This window comes from Bos grunniens, chromosome 16 (genome assembly GCF_055505025.1).
Source record: "Bos grunniens cultivar Pamir isolate PY7600 chromosome 16, Bosgru_T2T1.0, whole genome shotgun sequence".
In the NCBI taxonomy this organism is placed as follows: domain Eukaryota; kingdom Metazoa; phylum Chordata; class Mammalia; order Artiodactyla; family Bovidae; genus Bos; species Bos grunniens.
The window spans coordinates 4,652,407-4,672,200 of NC_141180.1; the positions used below are offsets into that span (position 1 = coordinate 4,652,407).

At 45.2% G+C, this 19,794-nt stretch overlaps 1 protein-coding gene across 3 annotated transcripts in view; it reads right to left on the minus strand.

Annotated features, from left to right (window-relative positions):
- Positions 1-19,794, minus strand: part of CRB1 (crumbs cell polarity complex component 1) — a 265,536-nt gene that overhangs the window by 26,999 nt on the left and 218,743 nt on the right. For all 3 annotated transcript variants that reach the window (XM_086343218.1, XM_086343217.1, XM_086343216.1), the window contains 3 exons: positions 15,131-16,040; positions 12,559-12,687; positions 8,258-8,384 (listed from right to left, as the gene is read on the minus strand). In XM_086343218.1, coding sequence (XP_086199344.1) covers positions 8,258-8,384; positions 12,559-12,687; positions 15,131-16,040 — 1,166 coding nt within the window. The remainder of the gene's footprint in view (positions 1-8,257; positions 8,385-12,558; positions 12,688-15,130; positions 16,041-19,794) is intronic.

Sequence of the window (19,794 nt, forward strand, 5' to 3'; positions counted from 1 at the left end):
GCTTTTTGTGTTGTTAAGAAAATTCCTGCTCATTCTGTAAGACCTGGGTCAATGATCTTCTGGGAGAAACTTTCCCTGCCCTCCCCTCCTCTGTGCATACCATGTGCCACCCACCATTCCTTTGTCCATCCATTCATCCCTTCAGTAAGGACTGAAGCACCAGCTCTGACAGGCAGGGCATCCAGGCCCAGACCTTACAGAGTTAAACAGCCTTCTAGGAGCTCATGGGCCGGAGGACTCGGCGGACACATCAAGCTGTCTGCACTGCTGCTCCCACATATGTGGGGCACAAGCCCCAGAGCCTGAACACGGGTCCTGCACCTTCCGAACTGGATCTGCTTGAGAAAGGCACTTAACCTCGGACTTTGTGTTCTCATCAGTAACATGGGAAAATTAATATCATCTAAGTCTTGGGACATTTGTGACAAATAATAAAGATAATGTGTGAGAGGACCTTAGGCATAGTGGCTGGCTCCCAGGAAGGACTCTATAATTAATAACCTTCATCAGTGTTATCATTATATGTTACAACGGAGGTGTATTTGGGAAGATGTGGGAGCTTGAAGGCCCCCTAGTGTTGATGGGGGAAGGCAGAAAAGAAAGGAAGGCTTCAGTGGCAACTTTGAGAATATTCATACTGGACCTGGCAAAGAAGGATAAAATGAGAATTCAAAGAGCAAAGAATTACATTTTCTTTAAAATGTCTTTTTTCAAAGTTGCAACTGTGGTCAGCTTGTTCTGGGTTTAGAAGAGGTGAAGGCATGGATTTTAACAATTCAACACACTCATATTTGAAGAGAAGAGAACTTAAACTCCTCTCCAGAATCATTGGTTTTGAGGGGCCCTGTCCATCCTGCTGTAAATGAAATGCTTTCCTAAAAGCAAGTGAGTGAGTGAAGTTGCTCAGTCATGTTCAACTCTTTGCAACTCCATGGACTGTAGCCTACCAGGCTCCTCAGTCCATGGAATTTTCCAGGCAAGAGTACTGGAGTGGGTTGCCATTGCCTTCTCCAGGTGATCTTCCTGACCCAGGGATCGTACCTGGGTCTCCTGAATTGCAGGCAGACACTTTACCGTCTGAGCCACCAGGGAAGCCTCCTAAAAGCAAAGAGGAAGTCAAATTAGATACATCCTGGAGGGCTGCCCTGAGGCTGTCCCCGGGTGTCCACGTGACTATGTTACAGGTGAGCGCCCATGTCTCTGTGAAGCTAAGCTTCCTCTGGGAAAATGGTTCAGGAAAGAGCCAATTTATATCAAATTTCACTTCAACATGAATAATAGGGTTTCTTTGCATTTGGTTCTTGGATGGAAATAATGTTCCTCTGTGGGAGAATGTGGGCTTCCCCAGTGGCTCAATGGTAAATAATCTGCTGGCAATTCAGGAGATGTGGGAGACTCAGTTTTGATCCCTGACTCAGGAACACCCCCTGGAGGAGACCATGGCACACACTCCAGCAATCTTGTCTGGGAAATCCCATGGACAGAGGAGCCTGGACAGACACCAGGCTACAGTCCATGGGGTCGCAAAGAGTCAGATTCAACTGAAGTGACTGAGCACAGTGGAAAGTGTGGATCATTGATCCTCAAGATCCTACCATCACCAAAGAGGTTACTAACGACCAAGACTAGACTTTTTCATTCTGTGAATTTGGTAGGAAAACTGGACAGATTTTCAGTACATAATATGTGCCATCATTTATATCTTAATAACTGTGGGACAGGCTTAACACACACACACACACACACACACACACACACACACACGGTTCTCAAAGTTGGAAAATGCCACTCTGAACTCATCTTAAAAACACTTCATTCGTTATATCAGTAGGTTCTTTAATATTCATTACCTACTATACATGATATATATAATGCTGCCTATTGAAAACCTCAAAGGAATATATGAGCTTTAAAAAAAATGTTTTCTTGAGGTTTTTTTTCAGCTTCCTAGGTGGCACAGTTGGTAAAGAACTTGCCTGTCAATGCAGGAGACTCAAGAGATGGGGTTCAATCCCTGGGTTGGGAAGGTCCCCTGGAGGAGGAAATGGCAACCCACTCCAATATTCTTGCCTGGAGAATCCCATGGAAAGAGGAGCCTGGTGGGCTACAGTCCATGGGGTTGCACAGAGTTGTACATGACTGAGCATGCATGGAACTAGAGTTATTTCACTCATTCATCAAAAATTAATATGTAATTTACCACTTCGAATAACAAGTATATGGACATCTCAAATCTCCTTCATAACACAGTCTTGCTATTCATAGGATTATCAAAAATGTTAGGGGAATTGAGTGAAAATAACATTATTCAGAGTTTTATGTGCAACTAAAGTCAGGCAGACAATAAAATGATCATATTCCAAATGATTAAATATGTTTCATTGCAAATAGCCTATTTGTTTTCAGAGGAGCTATATTTAGTATGTTACTTCTTTCCTCTATACAATTAGTTTCCAACAGATTTCCATACTACACGAAACAATCTGTGACTCAGTGATTACAATGTGAGAAGAAGATAAGACCCATGATATCTTTTGTCCTTTTAGAAGGAAAGAATTCTTTCTATTTCTATCAAGCTTCAGTCAGTCAGTCAGTTCAGTCGCTCAGTCGTGTCTGACTCCTTGGGACCCCATGAACCACAGCATGCCAGGCCCCCCTGTCCATCACCATCTCCTGGAGTTCACTCAAACTCACGTCCATCAAGTCAGTGATGCCATCCAGCCATCTCATCCTCTGTCATCCCCTTTTCCTCCTGTCCCCGATCCCTCCCAGCATCAGAGTCTTTTCCAATGAGTCAACTCTTCCCATGAGGTGGCCAAAGTACTGGAGTTTCAGCTTCAGCATCATTCCTTCCAAAGAAATCCCAGGGCTGATCTCATTTAGAATGAACTGGTTGGATCTCCTTGCAGTCCAAGGGACTCTCAAGAGTCTTCTCCAACACCACAGTTCAAAAGCATCAATTCTTCGGCGTTCAGCCTTCTTCACAGTCCAACTGTCCCATCCATACATGACCACTGGAAAAACCATAGCCTGGACTAGACGAACCTTTGTTGGCAAAGTAATATCTCTGCTTTTGAATATGCTATCTAGGTTGGTCATAACTTTCCTTCCAAGGAGTAAGCGTCTTTTAATTTCATGGCTGCAGTCACCATCTGCAGTGATTCTGGAGCCCCAAAAGATAAAGTCTGACACTGTTTCCACTGTTTCCCCATCTATTTCCCATGAAGTGATGGGACCAGATGCCATGATCTTCGTTTTCTGAATGTTGAGCTTTAAGCCAACTTTTTCACTCTCCACTTTCACTTTCATCAAGAGGCTTTTTAGTTCCTCTTCACTTTCTGCCATAAGGATGGTGTCATCTGCATATCTGAGGTTATTGATATTTCTCCCGGCAATCTTGATTCCAGCTTGTGCTTCTTCCAGCCCAGCGTTTCTCGTGATGTACTCTGCATATAAGTTAAATAAGCAGGGTGACAATATACAGCCTTGACGTACTCCTTTTCCTATTTGGAACCAGTCTGTTGCTTAGGAAAATAATATTCATGTAATACATATATGAATCAGGAAAGTTTCAAGTAGAAAAATGTTAAAAACCAGTACCAATTTCAAGTCAGTTTTCTTGATATTTAAATTTGTTCAAATACAAAATCCCCAAAGTGTGCCCAGTTTTCTACATTTACTTTCACAAAAAAGATCAGCAATGGATTCAATGAGCTGCACACTCTTTTCCCAAACCCAGTGTAAGTCAGTCAAGAAGAAGGTCCATATAAGAATCCATACATTCAATTCTTGAAAAAAATTGGGAGAAACTAAATTCATGTTATGTTCAACTAGACAACATCATGATATTCACTTGCATACTAACTCTTTTGTTTCATTAATCACGACTCTATTTTTAATAGATGAACCAATGTTAAAAGTTCTTCTTGAGTAAAAACCAACAGGAATAACAAGAAAATAATCGTTAACGTGGTGTGATCAGCTTCATTATTCATCTTGAGTCTTTTGTTAAGTTAACTGGATTGTACCACAGAGACTTGCTTTCTAATATGATCTGTGAGGACTTTCCAGTGGTTGAAAATCGCCTGGTGATGCAGGGAGTGCAGGTTCAATTCCTGCTCAGGGAACTAAGATCCCACATGCCGAGCAGCTACTAAGCCTGTGCCCCACAACTAGAGTCCATGCACCTCGGCAAGAGATCTCACACAAGCCAAGAAGATCCCATGTGCAATAACAACAACTTAGTCAAGAGAATGAAGGCAATCCTGCTATTTGCAACAGTGTGGATGGACTTTGAGGGCGTTGTTGCTGTTGTTGTTGTTCAGTCGCTCAGTCGTGTCCGACTCTCTGAGACCCCATGGACTGCAGCACACCAGGCTCCCTTTCCTTCACTGTCTCCCAGAGTTGCTCAAATTCACGTCCATTGAGTCAGTGATGCCATCCAACCATCTCATCCTCTGTCATCCCCTTCTCCTCCCACCTTCAATCTTTCCCAGCATCAGGGTCTTTTCCAGTGAGTCAGTTCTTCGCATCAGGTGGCCAAAGTATTGAAACTTCAGCTTCAGCACCAGTTCTTTCAATGAATATTCAGGACTGATTTCCTTTAGGATGGACTGGTTGGATCTCCTTGCAGTCCAAGGGACTCTCAAGAGTCTTCTCTAATGCCACAGTTCAAAAGGCTCGATTCTTCATCATTTAACCTTCTTTATGGTCCAACTCTCATATTCGTACATAACTACTGGAAAAACAAAAGCTTTGACTATGCAGATCTTTGTCAGTAAAGTGATGCCTCTCCTTTTAAAAATGCTATCTAGGTTTGTCACAGCTTTTCCTTCCAAGGAGCAAGCATAGTGTGTGGCTGCAGTCACCGTGTGCAGTGATTTTGGAGCCCAAGAAAGTAAAATCTGTCACTGCTTCTACTTCTGCCTTAAAGATCAGGTGAAAATGCCCCTCTTCTGTCCTCCTGTAGAGCTGGCAGTGAGTTCCATCCTAACACTGACCCAGGAATTCTTCTCCCCTGCCAATCTGCATCCTCAATGAGACCCTCAGCTTGTGGGCATGTGCTTCATCTAATCCACTGTTGAATTCTCTAGTCCAGGGCACAGTACATAGAAAGTCTTTATCAGCATTTGTTGAATAAATCAAAAAATAAAGTTGAGAAATGAAGTAGTCCATATTACTAATGATTTTGGTGGTTGAGAATAATTTTCATAGTTTCTTCACTGATATTCTTCCTAAATCACTAAACTCAAATTTTATGTATCACCATTCCCAGAAAAGACTCCATTTAAATTTTGTAAAATTAAAGCTGAACAACTTCTGCTGTAATACTCAGATATGGCAAAGGGATCTTTAAACATAATTCAGTGAAGAATTAGGAAGGTGAGAGATATTGGTTGCCCTTACAGTGAAAAATACGTATTTATGAAAGGCTTATCACAATCCCTGGTACTGAGAAGTTTCTCTGAAGTGTTAAATTCATCTTTCTGTGCTGTCAAAACACTGATTTCTCCAAACCTCCCTATTTTCTCAATTTTCCCTGTTCTCCAAAAAGAAGGGTGATAAAAACCACATCCACACACAGGAGGAAGTGGCATGGCCCAAAATAGACACATAGCCTTGTTTAGTTCAAATGCTGAACCTTAAAAACGAGCAAAATGAAGCATTTCTAACTCAACCACTAAGGTTATGTTTCAGAGGCAGGGTCTAGAGGAGCCTGTGTAGATTTCTGTCACTCAGGTGAGATGGCCCCTTCTCAAGAGCCAGGTTAACTGGGGACACTGCACGTCCCCAGTAAGAACAATTAAGGATGTCATCAACTTGAGAATCCCAACTAGAGGAATATCTGGACATAGGGGGAATGTACATGGAACTCTGACCTAGACGGGCACAGGTGTCTACCTGCAGGAACATGTCTGGGGGAAGAGACCACATTCACGGAGATCAGCACAGGTTCTTCTGTGTTTGCCGTGTGTGTGTGTGTGTGTGTGTGTGTGTGTACCTGCGCACGCACCAGACTTGTGACCATCTTAGCGTGCAAGACACAGTCAAAGCAAATGAAGACAGATATCACAAGATGAGGAGTAGAGACACAGAAACAATGGTTTTATTTTTCCGTGCAAATGTGCAAAAGCTGTAGTCACACACAATGCAACTGAAAACACAGAAGAAGACAGAGAAGAGGACAGGGTTTTAGGTCAGATATGACAAGACTGGGGAAATGGAAAAGCAGCTGACAATTACAGCGACGACAGAGGCACTAGAATTGTATGGAGAAAGAAATGGTGAGTGACTCAGAAATATATCTGGAAGGAAACGTGTTATATTTGGAATGACCTGTAAGTACATAATTACAGATACGCCCAGGAGGGAGCAGATGTGAAAACTGTATGTGTGGTCTTCGGCTATAATCAATTTTATGGTTACTTCAGATAATTTGGGAAAGCAAATATTGATAGGAAGGGTTTCTCCAGGTCTCTTGTCAGGAAATCTAACTTTGCAGCAGATCAGCTGAGATGGTGGGTTAGCACATGCTATCTGGGGGTGAGGGGGTGGGGAGTACAAAGGAAAGAAAACTTCAACATGAGTTTCTCCAGTTTAGTGCCTGCCAGCACTCCACAGCATAGAAATTTGCTGCATAAAATCCTCTGTAACTATTGAAAAATGAGACTGAGTTTACTTCCTTTGCTTTTATAGTATACTAATTGTAGTTTTGATGTCATGCTATATTTAAATTTAGCTTGTAATTTCCACAGGAAAACAATTTTCTTAACAAAAAAAAAAAGAAGGAACTAAATGAGTATTGGATACCACCCAATGGATAAAACACCCTCACATTTTCCAACCAGGGCAACTCTTAAAGACACAAATGCATTTACAAAATGATATTTGGCGGACCTTTGTTATTATAGTTGCTTTCCGAATTAATTCATAAGATCAACCTATTTTCCCTTTAAATGAACACTAATCATGGCTCCTTGGGAAGGTATGTCCACACTCATACACTTAGCATAAATGATGGCAAGTCAGCGGAAGCAATAAAAATACTAGTAAATAAAGTTACTTTCTAATTAATATATTATATACTGTACAAAAGCTAAGCAAGAATATATATTAATCTTTGCATACCTTATTAATTTACTTGGTAAATACAACACTTCATGTACTTATTAAAAAATCATAGTGCCAAATATATTTTGATTATAATATAGGTCTATGGGATCGCACAGAGTCGGACACAACTGACGTGACTTAGCAGCAGCAGTATGTTTTCTCTTCAGAAATATAGTGAGAGGATAAATTTACTTGCAAATTTTAGAAAAATAGGCCTCCAGGAAATTCAAGTTTTATAAATTCTATTTTTAGTATATACCTATAGAATAGCATTTCTCTTTTTAAAATATGTATTGAAAAGCAATTGTGATTAGTTCATTCGATAGGAAAGTCAATAAGCTCATAAATTTACAAGCAATTAACAAAAAGTTATTTGTATAGAAAGTATTGCAGGAAAAAAGAAACGAAAAAAAGTTTTATCTGTCATTTTTTCTGAGGAAGAAAGGTTTTATGGAATTATAAATTACACTGGTAAGGAGTAACTTGAGAACTGATACCAATTATAACAGAAAAGTTTCCTTCTACATTTGGAGGGACTTCATGGGATTCTCCACTTTATACATATTTTTAACTTACCGGAGAACTGGCAACACAGCATAGATGATAAAAATTTTTTTAAAAATCTAATTTTCAAACTGTTGTGTCCTTAATAATATATGGGAATGAAAGGACAAGACTGACTGAGGATGAGGGTGAGGGAGGCTGACTTACTCTGTAAAGGTGCCCATGAGAGCGGGTGTGGGAGAAAGCACTCTCTCACCACATGGGTCCTTCAGATACAGATGCGCTTAGAATGATGGCATATTTGTACTCAATATTCTCGACAAGGAGACGTTTCTGCTTGTATTGAGAACAATATTGCTTTGCATTTGGAGCCAAAATAAGTAAATATTTGCTACACTTGTAAAGTGCTTTGCAATATGCTTAAAATAGGCCTTGAATTTAGTTTTCAAGATGATTAAATTTCAAGGCATATCCTCAAAGTCGTGGTTTCAGGTTTGGGAGCGCTCAGACGCAGTCAGTAATCGTCCTGGTCTCCCCACTCGACCACGGGCTCATCATTCAGGCGCAGGATGAGGTAGGACAGGAGCTGGAAGAGGTTTTGCCAGAGCAGCAGCGAGACGTAGAAGGAGAGGCCGCTTACGTCCAGCTCGCAGCGCGGCCCGGCGAAGGCCAGCGCGCACACGCACCGGAACCCGTTCAGCAGGTCGTGACACCGGCCGCCGTGCAGGCAGGGGTCAGACGCGCACTCGTCGATGTCCTTGTCACACCTTCAAGACAGAAACAGCAGAGACCGGGCCCTGGCTCAGTACACGGGCCGTGACACGAACAGAGAGGGAGAGCTTAGGCCTCACCCACCCAGACCAGCGCAGTGGGACCGGCCAATCCCCACGCCCTTCCTGCGAGCCCGACAGCTGGGAGGCAGCCCTCCAAATGCCTTTCACGGATTTTGGTTTTAATGAAAATAATGTGCGCGCGCGCACACACACACACTGTTAATTAGAATGAGAAAACTGGTGCAGATCTTTAGAAACTAAAGCAAAACGGAGCCATGCATGAGTTAATTTCAGTTTCCCTCTCAAGAGTTAGTGTGGCTGCCACCTTGTAAAACGTTCGGTTTATTGGGGTACATGGGAACCAAGAGAGGGAGCTGTGTTTTTTCAGCTCAGCGTCTACAGAGCAGACCTCCCTGGGGCTGTGAGGGTTCTAAAGCGTCAGTGTGCCAGGCGCGGGGGAAGCCCGTGAGAAGCAGAAGAAGGTATTCGGTGTATTCCGGGGGCTTTGGGATTATTTTCCTTGGGAATTCCATTTTACACACACAATATATATATATATATACACACACACACTATATATATATATATATATATATATATATATATATATATATATATAAAATGCATGAGTGCTAAACAGTCATGTCCAACTTTTTGCGACCCTGTGGACCATAGCCCACCAGGCTCCTCTCTCCATGGGACTCTCCAGGCAAGAATACTGGAGTAGGTTGCCATGCCCTCCTCCTCCAAGGGACCTTTCCCACCCAGGGATCGAACCTGCGTCTCTTGCATCTCCTGCATTGCAGGCAGGCTCTTTACCACTCATTCATTTGGCTGCACCAGATCCCAGCTGCGGCACGTGGCTTCTTCGCTGTGGCTAGCGGGATCCTTAGTTGCCGCCGGTGAACTCCTCGCTGCAGCACATGGGATCTAGTTCCCTGACCAGGGATCCAACCCCAGGCGCCCTGCATTGGGAGTACGGAGTCCTAGTGACTGGACCACCAGGGAAGTCCTGGAGATTCCATTTTTAACAAAAAGCCAAAGTAGATAATCAGAAGATTGCACTTGCTAATAAATTGGTTTCATAGCTAGGTTGTAATCTTTCCAAGTCCAGGTAGAACGATTTTCAAAAGCCAAAATTTTCCAAAAACAAGTGATGCCAATTCTAAGGTAACTGAAACTTCCCTCTTCCCTGGAGCACTGTCACTTTTCACCTGATTTCCATCCACCGAAATTGCTTTTCTGTGCATTCACTGATTAACTCCCCAGTCCCTTACTGAGTAGATATTGAGCACATGCCACATGCTAAAACCTCTACTGGGCCTGGGGATAGAGCGGTAACTGAGGCACCTCTCTGACTTTGGGAAATTCATACAAAATCATAGCTTCAAGAGTCTCTGCAGAGCAGCTCATAGAGGTGAAGTTCACGCCAAGCAGTTTTTCATTCCCCACCTCTGAAGAGGTAAGCATGTGCGCCTGGGTCATCCACTAATCCCCAGGCTCAAGAAATGAAGAGAGGAGGCGGTGGGTGGGGCAGGGCCTCCCCAAGGCATACAGGAAAAAAGATTTCGTCCCAGAAAAACAGCTCCTTATCCCGCTGGATACCAAGCATAGCTGGGACATTCTGTTTCCTTGCTTTGGCTCAGGCTCCCGGGCTCGAGGAGGCCTCTCTGGTTGGAGCAGAGCAGAGCTCAACGGCCGGAGGGAGCCTGCCAAGTCCTCCCTGCCCTGGGTGGGCCGGAGCATTCAGAGCATCCACCACGCACAGCCTGCCGGGGTGACGGCACAGAGCTGGAGGTCAAACCCCACGGCAGAGGAGGCGGTCTGTTAGGTGACAGCTTTCCAACGTCTCTGGGCTTCGTGGGAGCCTCACCTCCTGGTCCTTGGGAGGCTGCCCAGTGCTTTCCGCTTTTCCCCTAGTTATTCTTTCTCCGTTGCTTATCTACTTCTCTTTCGAACTGAACAGCACACAGTATACACACAACGATCATTATAAACATTACTGGAGCTTTCGTTAGAAGTGATTAATGGGCAGGGAATTAAAAAAAATAAATCCATTGCCATCTAGTGAAATAACTAAAGACAGAGAAGGACTTTGAAAGCATGGAATCCATGGAACACCTGGGGACTATTTTAGAAATTCATTTTCAGTGGAGAAGTTTATCTCGGTGAAATGATTCCTGGGAGAAGAAGGAGAACGTTGAGCTTGCTTTTCTTACCATATTTGAAATCAACAATTTGGAGGTTAAATGTCAGATACTCTTTTTTTTAAAAAAACAAACAATGTTGGAGGAAAGGGAGACATTTACTATCAACAGGCACAACGTGCAGGCAGCAGAGAAAAATAATCCAAGGCTTTGGATGAGGTCTGTGCTGTCGTCATTAAACATCAGTTAATCAACGGAATAATAACAGTGAGCACTAAACTGCGCCATCGAGGCAGAAAGGAACCAGCACTTAAATACACAGTTCAAGCATTGTTCAAAGTTCTGGACAAGAAAATCTTTGCAGTATTTTGGAGATGGAATCGGAGGCCAACCGAATGGTCTCTGGGTTCATAATATTATTATGGTGCATGCGTGGAAAAAACCGGTGCCATGAAAAGCAGAATGTGGCTTGAGGTCACACCCCTCCATACACACAGATTCTCTGACTGCCCGTGCCGCTTAGAGCCAGCCACTGAGAGCAGACCAAGAAAGCAAGGGCCAGCCTTGTCACTGAACGCTGGAGGGAGAAATGCAGGCGTGGCCACCCTGCCTGCTGTTTGCCAACATGGCCAAAGAGCTGTGTCTGTAAGAGCTGTGTCTGTGTGGTGCCCGAAGCACTAGCTGAAAAAGAGAAATTCCAGTTAATCCAAACTGCAGTTGTCACGGGGCAAAAACGCACCCATTATTTCACTAACTGCTCTTCTGGGGAAAGTTAATTCGGTCAAAACCGTTTTGTCCAAGGTGTTGGATTGATCTACTTTGTTCAACGGAGGAAGCCTGATCCGAGAACAGTTTATCTAGCCCTGGACGGTGTAAGAGATGGAGGAGGACTCTTTCCCTTTTCTTTTAGTTGTTGCAAGTAAAGATTTGGTCACATGTTTATGCCAGAAACACCCTGGAGATGGGCAGAGGCTCTGAAGGTGGCCTGACCTGGCTGCAGGACAATCTGAATCGACAGCTGACCTCTCCCTTAACCTCTCAGCTTCAGTTTACACAAATGCAGAAGGGATATAAAGACAATTAGAGACAGTATTTGTAGGGTGCCTGGCAGAGCGCTAGACAAATGGCCAAGTGTTTGCTCTCTGCTGTTACAGTGCGTCTTGTAGAGTCTCGGTTTGGCACCATTCTGGGGACACTGACCCCTCGGGAATCTGACGAAAGCTACCGGGTGTGCACTTTTCAGGGGGCACTAGTGGGTAAAGATCCCGCCCGCCAAGGCAGGAGACGTAAGAAACGCAGGTTGGATCCCCGTGTCAGGGACATATCCTTGAGTAGGAAATCGCCGTCCACTCCAGTATTCTTGCCTGGAGAATCCCATGGACAGGAGGAGCCTGGCAGGCTACAGTCTGTGGGGTTGCACAGAGTCAGACGTGACTGAAGTGGCTTAGCACACACACCTGCACATCTTTGCCCTTGAACTCACCTCAGCAAGTCACATGCATATACAAACATGCCTGCATTTTCAGCAAGTCGTAGATTGAAAGCAGTAATCAATTCCACGTCAACAATCCCAGCATTAGGTGCAGAGGAGACAGAGGGTTTCTCTGGGAACAGTGGAGTCATCTGGATAAGGTATGTATACTTTTTGTGTTCTAGGTAAGTCCACGGGGCAGTCTTTAAGGTATATTTTTTTTGACCTCAACAACACCCACATTTGCATCATGTGTTAGAGTTAGTGGGAGAGAAACATGAATCCAGAAGTATTTCTAAGAAAGAAAAATATCACATTTCACATTTTTCAGAGACATATTTCCCTAGTTAAAGTCTTGGCTCATAAAGTGTCCTTGACTTTGACCTCAAGGGTAATTTTTCTTTTTTATTTTGACTCTGGCCAGACCTATACTAAAGCACAGATTTTCCTCTGGGAACTGAGACGAGAAAGCGGACAAGAAACACACTTCGCATCGTCTCACTGTTGTCCGGCCCGGAAGGGCCTCCCGTAAAGCTCTGCTGCGACTCACCGTTCCCCCGTAAAACCTGGCCCGCAGGCACATTTCATTTCTCCCTGGAACGCCGTGCAGTTGCCCCCGTTGTAGCAAGTGAGGTTGGCCTTCTCATTCCCACAGACGGTGGAGGGTAATCGGAGGTATCTAGGGAGAAAAAAGCAACAGTCACTGCGGTTCATCTTGTTCATTCCGTTCAAGAACACTTTTTTAGAAAAGTCCGCGTATCTTGTCCTTGCCAAACTAATGAGGTACTCAGGCGGACTGAGCTACAGATGCTTAACTGTGCTGTTTTGTACACCGATCACTCTTTGGTCCACAGGTCCTGCTGGAGGGCGCTGTAAGGAGCGTGGCTATCCATCTTCCATTTCTACCCAGTGCTCATTCATGAGATAAGATCTGTGCCGGGGGGTTGGCAATAAATTTAGTGTAGAAACTCGCTATGGCTAGATTAGCTGCTGCTTGGCTAATAAATCACATCAGGCCATAGGAAAATTGCATCTCTATAATCGTCAGGAAAGAAAGGCCAGGACTGTAGTACCCAAGCATTCGTGTGATTTCTCCGCTGCCTCTCACAGCCGAACTCCGGTTGCCCCGCCAACACTTGCTGCCCTCATCCAGTAATTCATGACTTGGCAGAAGGCAAGCCAAATGCTGTCCAGGAGGTTTATATACAGCACTCAGTGGAAAGTACATGTGAATTCAGAGTGTGGCTCTTTTGTTTAATAGCACAACTTTTTATATATTAAGGAATGCCTATAAAAGCCAGTACAAATTGTTAGATGCTAAGCAGAACTTTACTACCAGATAAAATCCAGGGCTGTGACGGGGCTGGTTAAAAAGACTTTAAAGTGCCTAGGTCCTTAACTACACTGTGCGTGTTGTGCATTCGATCAGATAAATAGTTAATATTCAAGAAAGATAAAATGAGTTTTATTTTGTTCTGCTCAGCAGACTGCAGCTAATATGGAGAAAGCAGTGTATGTAGTAAGTATGTCTCTTCCCACAAGAGCTAATCAATTTGCCTTTAAAAAGAAAATACCATAAGGATTTTTCAAAAGAGCCAAAAATGTCAACCAGCTTTGGAAGAGGTCAATTAGCAATGCAAATAGGAAGCTTTGTATACATCTTAACGTTTAATAAACAATTTTTGAATCTCGTTAAAAAGTACTTTTGAATCAAAACTTTACTCTTTGAAAACTTGGCTTTGATGAATTAGGCAGAAAAAAACACTGGAGCACTGGTTCCTAGGCATATATGTGTCTTTTACTTTTCCAAAGTCACCACAGCAGTACTATTAATTTTGATCCTGAATGTCTCTTGCTGTTAAGCATTCAGTTTACCTGTTGACAAATGAGTAGGTTAACTTATGAAAAGTCATGTTTTATTGGAATGTCAGTACTCAGCAGTCAACCTTGTGTCTTGCCTTCATAGGCTCTGAACAACAATATTATGGAGACAAAAATACATCTCCTTGTAGCTGTGACTACGTGTGTGTCTACCAGGAGATTTATCCAGTGAAGGCACCACCTCTGAACTACTGTAATGTCTCCAGGCTGCCAGCCCACTCCGGGCATTCTTGTCAACATCCTGGAAACTATTACTTGCTGGAAATAATAGTCTCATGTTCCTACGTGCGTGCTTAGTCACTTCAGTTGTGTCTGACTCTTCATGACCCCGTGGACTGTAGCCCTCCAGGCTCCTCTGTCTATGGGATTCTCCAGGCAAGAATACTGGAGTGGGTTGCCATGCCCTTCTCCAGGGGGTCTTCCCAACCCAGGGATCAAACCCACATCTTTCATGTCTCCTGCATTGGCAGGCGAATTCTTTACCACTGAGCCAAAGCCTATATACATATATATTACATGTACATATTTATGTATATAATTGTATTGTCCTTTGACATTTTGATTTTTATCTTACTGGTTCCCTCATTAATTCATGACAAAGTCATCAAAACATGCTCATTCTGAGAGTCATGAATTCCCATTTTGAAAACTATACTTTAACATAGGCTTTTCAGAATTTTGTAAAGTTGACCTGCCTGAAGTGACCCAGGGCATTCTTTCAGGGGTAGGAGTCATGCTTCCTCCTGCAAAACCAGAATTCAGCTCTTGTATTGGTTGTCACTGTATTTATTTCCTGCGGCCTTAAGCCTCGGACTCCGGGGCCTATAGTTCCCGAGACATACTCTGACTGAGGTGACTGAGAAGACATTTTGTTTGAAGTATGTGGTCCAAATCCTGTAGAAAGTGCTGGCAGATGCGATCCTGTCTGCACGGGACTGAACTGTCATGGCCGTGACCATGAGCCCCTGCTCAGCACAGCGTACTGAGTGTACCTGTGCACGTGAGCACACCTCCAGACACGCTTTATGTGGATGTAATGCTCACCTGGCCGCTCAGAAGATAAAGAATCTGCCTGCAACGAGGAGACGCGGTTCGATCTCTGGGTCGGGAAGACCCCCTGGAGAAGGGAATGACTAACCCGCTCCAGTATTCTTGCGCGGGAAATCCCATGGACGGAGGAGCCCAGCGGGCGACAGTTCACGGGGTCGCAGAGTTGGACGCGATTAACGCTTAATGCTCACCTGCAGAACCTTCCCGTGAAATTTCCGGGACAGCGACAAGAGTAGCCGTTGGCGTCACTCACGCAGGTAGCCCCGTCTGCACACTGGTGATGCTGGCAGTGGTCCACCTCCGACTCGCAGTTCACACCGGTGAAGCCAGGCTCACACCTGCAGTGATAGGCTGTCCCGCCGGGGGCGGAGCAGTTGCCGTGGATACAGGGGCTTGAAAGGCATTCATCCACGTGGAGCTCGCAGTGCGGCCCCGACCGCCCCGCGGGACAGGTGCAGCGGTGGGAGCTGTAGGTGTCCTCACAGCGTCCTCCGTGCAGGCAGGGCCCGGAGCGGCAGGCGTCGAGCTGCAGGCAGCCTGTCTCCACCGGAGGCCCGGAGACTTTGAGAAACCGCTCCTCCTGAGGTCTGTTCATCAAGCCACGGACGTTTTCAAAGTAAGAGAGATAGAGGCCGCTGATTGCTATCGTGCTTAGACACCCTCGCAGGGCCCGCGTGCTGTCGCTAGCTCGGTCACCCACATAGACGTCTGTGTCATCCTTCAGGAAGCTGAGGCTCCCAGCAGCAACTGCGCTGGTCACAGGAGGCGTTTGTCCGTCCACCTCCATCTGCCACCTGGAGGCCTGGGCCCCCGGGTCTGTCATGGAGATGGTCACCTGGTACCACACGCCGTCGCTCACGGGCTGCAGACTCGTCAGACTCAGCGTGTAAAAGCTGTTGCCGCTTCGCAGTTGAAATAACAATCGGGAATCCTGAATGTGAATACGAAGGAATTCAGGCTCCTTCTCTGCGTGCAGTATGATCGCGTGGGCATCCCTCGTTCTGAAACCGAAGGTGACATTGGTGAGCTCTCTGGTGATGTTCCCGTTGCTCCTGAATATTATCTCACGGCTTTGTCCATTAAAAACAGCATTTGCGATACCTAAAGAGAGAAGGCAGTGTCAGTCAGCAACTTGACTAAACCTGTAACATTTGCTTCAGTTCAGTTGCTCAGCTGTGTCCGACTCTTTGTGACCCCATGGACTGCAGCATGCCAGGCTTCCCTGTCTATCACCAACTCCTGAAGCTTGCTCAAACTCTTTTGCTTAATTACCTTTATTAACATGAATGATCAAGACATTATTACCGTCATGTATTGATTGATATGGGATAGGCACTCTGTTAGTTGTCTTTATATTACTTTTAATACAAAGTTCTTAAATACAGGTTTATTATTAATATCATTTCTATTTTATAGAATAAGAAATTGAGATTCATAGAAGTTAAGTAATTTTTTAGTGGTCAAATGGCTAACAGTTAATGAAGACAGTGTCAAACCTGGATGGTCTGACACCAAAACCCGAATCATATATTTCTTTTCCATTGAAAGGGACTTCCCTTGTGGCTCAGATGGTAAAGCATCTGCCTCCAATGCAGGAGACATAAGTAGACACGAATTTGATCCCTGGGTCGGGAAGTTCCCCTGGAGAAGGAAATGACAACCCACTCCAGTATTCTTGCCTGGAAAATCCCATGGACGGAGGAGCCCAGTAGGCTATAGTCCATAGGGTCACAAAGAGTTGGACACACTGAACGACTTCAGTCGAATATCATTTCTATTTTATAGAATAAGAAATTGAGATTCATAGAAGCTAAGTAATTTTTTCATGGTCAAATGGCTAATAGTTAATGAAGACAGTGTCAAACCTGGATGGTCTGACACCAAAACCCAAATCATATATTTCTTTTCCATTGAAACGCTAATACATTCCAATATTATTTTACTTTGGTTCCCACCAATATAGCATTGATTACCCATTTTATACATCAAGAAACTAAGCACAAAGCAGTCTCAAGTCTAGCTACGGTTACACAGTAAATTAACAGTGAAGACTGGCTTCTGAGTTAGCCGACTGTGTGCTCAGTCATGTCCGACTCTTTGCAACCCTATGGGCTGTAGCCCCCTGCGCTCCTCTGTCCCTTGAATTTTCCAGGCAAGGATACTGGAGGGGCTGCCCTTTACTTCTCCAGGGGATCTTCCTGACCCAGAGATCTCACCCACATCTCTTGTGTCTCCTGTACTGGCAGGCAGATTCTTTACCACTAGTACCACCTGGGAAGCTGACCATGAGACACTTAAAAGTAGCAGTCTAAATGACTAATTCACTATCTGCAAACTCCAATTAAGTGTCCAGTTACCAATCTGTGCCTAACTAAGAGTAGTATTCTGTGAAATGGGCAAAATCATACAACCATACCATCTGCTCCACTGCATGGCATGTATACACGATCACATATGACCATAGCACTTTGGAGCAATCTTATTGGGTTTTTCTATTGAAGTGTTTTATCTCTTAAGTCAGTTTATGATCTCCTTTAATACATTCTTGAGAAAACAAGAGAAAGAAGAACTGCTTCAGCTTTCCACCTAACCTGTAAACCTGGCAAATTTGGATCCACTCTGCTTTCTATTCTGTTATAATAGACTGTTGTTGAGTTGCTCAGTTAAGTCCAACTCTTTGTGACCCCATGAACTGCAGCACACCAGGCTTCCCTGTCCTTCACCATCTCCCAGAGCTTGCTCAAACTCATGTCCATTGAGTAGGTGATGCCATCCAACCATCTCGTCCTCTGTCATCCTGTTCTCCTCCTGCCCTCAATCTTTCCCAGCATCAGGGGCTTTTCCTAGGAGTCAGCTCTTCCTATCAGGTGGCCCAAGTACTGGAGCTTGTATGGATGCATTGGATGTATATGGATGTTATAATGGATGCATCGCCCTTCTTCTCATCTGCATAATAACAGAAAATACATCTACTATTCTCTGCCCCTGGCTCCTGACCCAAGGCTCCAAAAATCCTGGTGAATTCCTAAATGATGAGAGCATGGCACTGGGAGCATGTGTGTTGTAATGAGACAACTCTGCCTGGGTTCCTGAATGGAGCCTGGCTGCAGGCTGGTCATCAGGAAGACCGAGCCATGACTAGAAGCTTGAAACTCTCAGCCCCAGCCCATCCTCTACAGAAGGATGAGGTTGGAAAGTGGGGTTAATAATTAGTCATGCCTACATAAAGAAGCCTCCACAAAACCCTAAGTATGGCATTCAGAGAGGTTCCAAGCTGTTCAACACAGGTACACTGGGACGGCCACGCACCCCATCTCCTCGGGACAGAAGCTCCTACACTGGGGACCCTCCCAGACCTCGCCCTGTGTATCTCCTCATCCAGATGTCCATCTGGGGCCTTTGCAGATCTTTCAATAAGCTGGTAAGCCAGTAAGTGTTTCCCCGAGTTCCGTGAGCTGCTCTCGCAAATTAACTGAACCGAGGTGGGGATTGCGGAAATCCCAGATTTACAGCTGATTGGTCAGAAGCACGAGTGACAACCTGGACTTGTGGTTGGCATCGGAAACGGGGTGGGGGTCTTCTAGCAGGACCAAGCCCTCGGCCCGTGAGACCTCACACTATGTCCGGATGGCATCGGAAACGGGGTGGGGGTCTTCTAGCAGGACCAAGCCCTCGGCCCGTGAGACCTCACACTATGTCCGGATGGCATCGGAAACGGGGTGGGGGTCTTCTAGCAGGACCAAGCCCTCGGCCCGTGAGACCTCACACTATGTCCGGATGGCATCGGAAACGGGGTGGGGGTCTTCTAGCAGGACCAAGCCCTCGGCCTGTGAGACCTCACACTATGTCCAGATGGCATCGGAAACGGGGTAGGGGTCTTCTAGCAGGACCAAGCCCTCGGCCTGTGAGACCTCACATTATGTCCGGATGGCATCGGAAACGGGGTGGGGGTCTTCTAGCAGGACCAAGCCCTCGGCCCGTGAGACCTCACACTATGTCCGGATAGACAGAGTCAGAGTTGCACTGAACTGTGATAACTTGAGGACACCCAGCTGGTGCTGCAGAATTGCCTGGTCAGGGGGAACCTGCACACATCAGGCTTCAGAAATGTTGTCAGTGGGGTCCTAATGTCAAAGTCAAGGGGAATCACACAGGAGGGGGACTGCTGGGCTTTCCCTAATCGGGTGGGAAACTGTAGGTTTTCCCGCACACACCCAAGCTCAGCTCTCACGGCCATGCCTCGGGTCCCCTTCATCTCCATCTTCTTCATGGAACCTCCCCCTGCACTGCATCATCATTTTCCCTTCCCTTCCTTCATTTCCCAGCAGTGCACAAATAGGCTGCAATTGCACACGAAAACCTGAGTCCTACCCTGACGTCCCCCTACCCTCTTGCATTTTTATTTCTCTAGTTCCTTCTCTGGCAAAGCTTTTTCTGAATAGTTTTATATTCACCTTGTCTCCACTTTCTCATCTCCCATTTTGTTTTTTAACATCTTCCACTGAGCCTTTGGTTCCTGTCTTGTCACTGAAAGCACTCTTGTCAAGGTCATGGAGGCATCAGCATGACCCGATCCAACAAGCAACTCTCTATGCTCATTGTCTTCCAGCTTTCAGTAGAAATGAACCTCACAGCACTGTCTTTTGCTCACACGTGCAGCACCACACCCAACCTCGAACACTTCATATACAGACTCTTCCAGCTATTCCTCAGTGTTCTGGTTTCTACTGCTCTGCAGAGCAACGTACCAACCATTCCTGAGCCTGAGACCCCACTGCTTACCATCACGTCTAGAAAGATGCCCCAAGTCCCACACACGGCGGACAGAATTTTCTGTGGCCCAGCCCCTGACCGA